Source organism: Psammomys obesus, unplaced genomic scaffold, assembly GCF_907164565.1.
Source record: "Psammomys obesus unplaced genomic scaffold, mPsaObe1.curated_primary_1811, whole genome shotgun sequence".
NCBI classification, from domain to species: domain Eukaryota; kingdom Metazoa; phylum Chordata; class Mammalia; order Rodentia; family Muridae; genus Psammomys; species Psammomys obesus.
The window spans coordinates 139,973-145,097 of record NW_026589537.1 but is presented as its reverse complement, the minus strand read 5'-3'; the positions used below and the strand labels follow the sequence as shown (position 1 = coordinate 145,097).

At 39.5% G+C, this 5,125-nt stretch overlaps 1 gene segment (V, D, J or C); it reads left to right on the top strand.

Annotated features, from left to right (window-relative positions):
• Nucleotides 1–225: 225 nt before the first annotated feature.
• Nucleotides 226–5,125, top strand: part of LOC129675103 (immunoglobulin kappa variable 4-1-like) — a 30,276-nt gene continuing 25,376 nt past the window's right edge. Inside the window, 2 exon segments of the V gene segment in view lie at nucleotides 226–274; nucleotides 476–795. Of these exon segments, the coding sequence occupies nucleotides 226–274; nucleotides 476–795 (369 nt within the window).

Below are 5,125 nucleotides of genomic sequence, written 5' to 3'. Positions count from 1 at the left end.
TGAGAGCTGTAGGGCAATCTTTTTCAGTGATTGGTCACATTCCCTGTAATAGTATTTTTGACTCTTGATTGACACCAGCTACACACACAGACACTGCACAGGCATTTGCTTTTGTATTTGCTGACTGCTTTGCATGGGCTTCTACAGCTCAGCCCAGATGCTGAGAATATATAAACCAGCTTCTGCAGTGAGAACTGAACTGCATCAGACAGCAAGGTGAGCAAGATGAAGTCACAAACTCAGGTTCTCATATCCCTGCTGCTTTTGGTGTCTGGTGAAAAACTCAAAACTTTATAATCTTTGCAGAGTTATTTCATTTTAAATAAAAAATTTAGACTGTGCCAGACTCATTATTTCTTACATAATAATACTTTGACAACATGATAGTACAAAGTTGTTAACAGGCAAATTTCAACTGTTTTTACAGTCTGTGTTTGTGTCTATATGCATGTTTATTGTTTAACACTGATTGCAGGTGCCTGTGCAGACACTGTGATGACCAAGTCTCCATCCTCCCTGGCTATGTCAGCAGGAGAGAAAGTCACCATTAGCTGCAGGTCCAGTCAGAGTCTTTTATACAGCAAAGACCAAAAGAACTATTTGTCCTGGTACCAGCAGAAACCAGGGCAATCCCCTAAGCTGCTGATCTACCAAGAATCCACTTGGGACACTGGGGTTCCTGATCGCTTCACAGGGAGTGGATCTGGGACAGATTTCACTCTCAGCATCAGCAGTGTGCAGGATGAAGACCTGGCAGTTTATTACTATCAGCAGCATTATGAATATCCTCCCACAGTGCTTCAGTCTCCAACACAAACCTCCTTGAGAGTCTCACCGGCTGCCTGCACCACACAGAGCCCTGGCCCTGCACACTTCCCTTTCTGTGTGATCGCATGTGTGCCTGAAAACATGATTAAAAAGGTTGCAGAGCCCAGTACAAATTTATGGGTTCAACAATTATGATTTCTTTTAGTTTGAGAAAACTTTATATGAAAATGCAACAAAAGAACTCGTTATTATCTTGGTATTCCTTCTGTAACACATGACTGCAAACTCTGTTGCTTGAATTTCAGAGACTTATATTTTTACAGCGTTTGAGTCCTAATATCCAACATAGTGATGATGATGGAAAACTTTATTAAAATTTGGAGACTTTATGAAGTATGCACATCTTGGTTTTTCTAGATTATAGAATAATTTCCTTCCTTTTTTCTTTCCTTTCTTCCTTTTTTCTTTCCTTCCTTCCTTCCTTCTTTCATAGTGTGTGATAATAGATCCTGATAGTAGATAATTGCCAAATAAGTTAACTATGTCCAGAAAAATTTAAGTTTAAAGTGAGGTACTAATAAGGACATTACAAGAAAATCACAAACTAAGGAAATGACCGTGACCATGACAACAGCACTACAGAAGATACTATAAAAATACTTTACAAATGGAAAGAGGAAAGGGTGTCTGAATTGCGAGAGCACAAAAAATTATTGATATCATAACTGGAATAGTTGGAAATGGTTAGCAAGAAATAACATGAGTATCTAGTCCAACTCTGCAAAACAGAAAACTCCAATATAGTTGAAGAGCAGGGGAAAAGGAAACAAACAAACAAACAATAATTTAGTCTAACAAGACCCCCCAGATAATAGAAATTAAAAACAGTTCTTAATAACCTTATGTGAAACTAAGAAATACAGATGCACAGACTGTTGGACTAGGCTAAAATTGTATCCAGTTGTTGCTTTTCCCAAGAAACACACCAACTGTTAATTACATACACATGCTGAGAGATGGAGGTAAATCTACCAAGAGAATGGGTGTCAAACCAAGCTCTGAGAGCTCTTTTTTATGTGTGATAGTATAGAATATAAACCAATGATGAACTGATAAAGAAAGCAATACATGAAATGAGTCAACAAAATTACAATGCATACACCCCACACTTTTGTGTTCAAATTTTATTTTTTAAAAAAACCTGCACAGAAAAGGCATAGAAGGTCAAATATGTGCTGATGCAATAGCAGGGTATGTCTGGATCCTTCCCTCGGGCTCTCATAGGCCACAGTCAAGGTATTATCAAGGCTGCATTCTCATCTGCATACTCAAGAAAATATTTTTCAATATTTTTTATTTTTAAATAATTTTATACATTCACTTGTATCCCAGTTGTAGCCCTCTCCCTCTTTCCCTCCCAATCCTCCCCTCCCTCCCTCATCTCTCTGCCCCCTCCTGAGTCCACTGAGAGAGGGTGTCCTCCTCTCCTTCCATCTGGCCCTAGCTTATCAGGTATCTTCAGGATGGTTGCAATGTCCTTATCTGTGGCCTAGCAAGGCTGCTCCTCCCTCAGGGGGGAGGGGGTATGGGGTAGGGGAAGCTCAATGAGCCAGACTTTGAGTTCATGTCAGAAACAATTCCTGTCCCCCTTAATAGAGAACCCACTTGGATACTGAGCTACCATGGGCTATGTCTGAGCAGGGTTTGTAGATTATATCTGTGCATGGTCCTTGGTTGGATAAACAGTCCCAGAGAAGACCCCTGTGCCCAGATATTTTTAGACCTTGTGGGGCTCCCTGTCCCCTCTACATTATACTAATTCCTCTTTCCTTCATATGATTCCCTACATTCTGCTGAAGGCTTGGTTATGGGTCTCAGCATCTGCTTTGATACACTGCTAGGTAGTCTTTCTGGTACCTTAGGCTACTGTCCTGTTACTTGTTTTCTCCTACTTCCAATGTCCATCCCCTTTGTCTTTCAAATATGGATTGATCATCTTACCCGTGGTCCTCTTTCTTCTTTATCTTCCTTAGGTGAGCTGATTTTAATATGTTTATCCTATCTTATAGGTCAGGTACCCACTTATAAGTGAATATATACTTATAAGTGAATATTTATAAGTGAATATATGTGTCTCTTTCTGTTGCTGGGATACCTCACTCAGAATGATTTTTTCTAGATCTCTCCATTTGCCTGCAAAATTCATGATTTCCTTGTTTTTAATTGCTGAGTAGTATTCCATTGTGTAAAAGTATCACAATTGAGGGGGGAGAAGCATTACCAGGCCACAGAAGAGGACAATGCAGACACTTTTGATGAGAACTGATAGACTAAGATCAGAAAGGAGAGGAGAATCTCCCCTATCAGTGGACTTGGGGAGGGGCATGCATGCAGAAAGGGGAAGAAGCATGAGATCAGGAGGGGAGGAGGGAGGGGCTTATGGGGGGATACAAAATGAATAAAGTGTAATTAATAAAAAATTTAAAAAAGTTTAAAAAATGAGTGGGGTTTTCTTGTTTTGCTTCATAATCTATGTATTCTTTGTGGTAAAACATTGGGAGGAAAGCTGAAATTTCAGAAGGTTCACTCAATTCTCTGGGGCTAGAAAAGATTTCAGAGCGGGTTATTTATCTACAGAGTTTGTGAATAGTGGCTGAAGTGCTGGGAAAGCAAGAAGTGTCCATAGAAGGAAAACAAAAGGGCTCAGGCCATATGTCTCAGATTACATTTTTCCCCAGAAAGAAAGAGGAAAGCAAGTTAGGCTGAAAGGCAGATTACTGCACCACCCTGCTCCACCCACTTTTGCTACCAGGTACCCACAGCACCAGCATGAGGCCAGAAGCCTGAAAGAGCAGTAGGCAAGGCAAATGGGGTTTTGTTGAGCCAAGTGCACCAACAGAGGAGTCCTTTGGAGCTATGCAAGCACCATCAGGTTTGCAAGGCTTTGTGCAACATATGATTGCTAATGATGGTGGTGAGATGGTGAGAGGACATGGTGTCCAAGTAGAAATGATACATTTTAAGCTTTATAAAGAGACCATTGTAAAGTATGGAATACATTCATGTTTGATTAAGCAAATGGTAAGCAAGTGGGCTACCCAAAATAGACTTATCCCTCAAGATTGGAAGAGATTGGTGTCAGCTGTGTTAGAGGCTGGTCAGTAGTAACAATGGTTATCATGGTGGAGAAATGAAGCCACGAAAATAGAACAACAAATATAACATGGGGGAAAAATGTTGATAAGGATCAGCCGCATGCTGAAGGCTGTTGTGTTGATTTACCAAAACAAATTCAATCTAATGATGTAGTAATTGAACGATGTGGTGTTGAAGCATTAAAAGCATAGGATATGGTTATGGAGCCTGGTAACACAACCAACTCATTTACTAAGGTAATTCACGGCCCCATGAAAGCCTATTCCAACTTCTTTCAGAGATTGAGTTCAGCTCTACATAGAGCCATACCAGACACTGAAACCAGGCAAGTGTTGATAATGATCTTGACATATGAGAGTGCAAATACTTAATGTAAGAGAGCACTTAGACCATTAAAAGCATGAGGAGCCCCAGTAAATGAATGGATAAGAGAGACAACTGATGTTGCGATTCAGGTGCATCATCCCCATGACATGGGAGTAGTTATAGCTAGAGATATCAGTTATCAAAATACCTCGCTCATTAATTGTGGTAAATTTGGTCATTTACAAAGAAAATATGATTTTAAATTTTTTTAAACACAAAATAAGAGGTGCATTAACTCTGAGGAAATGGTGTGCTTACTTGTAGAAGGGAACAAGCAGATTCTGGCTACAATCAAATACAAAAGCCCCCAGTGGGATTTCAGTCGGATTGATTTAAGTTTCTCTCTGTTTGGTTTGATCTTGGCTATAAGCTTGCTGTATATTGTCTTTATTATGTTATGTACATGCCTTGTATCCCTGATCTCCCCAACATTTTAAATACGAATGGGTGTTGAATTTTGTCAAATGCTTTTTCAGCATCTAAGGAGATTATCATGTGGTCTTTATGCTTCAGTTTTATATGGTGGATGACATTGATGGATTTCAGTATTGAACTAATCCTGCACACCTGGGATGAAGCATACTTGGTCATGGATGAGATCTTTTATGTATTCTTTGATTTGGTTTGAAAGACTTTTATTGAGTATTTTTGCAGCAATGTAAATAAGACAGATAAGTCTGAAGTTCTCTTTTTTGTTGGGTCTCTGTGTGGTTGAAATATCCAGGTGACCTTGGCTTCATAGAATGAGTTTGTTAATATTCCTTGTTTCTATTTTGTGTAACAGTTTGAAGAGAATTGGAGTTAGCTCTGCTTTGAAGGTCTGAGAATTCTTTGC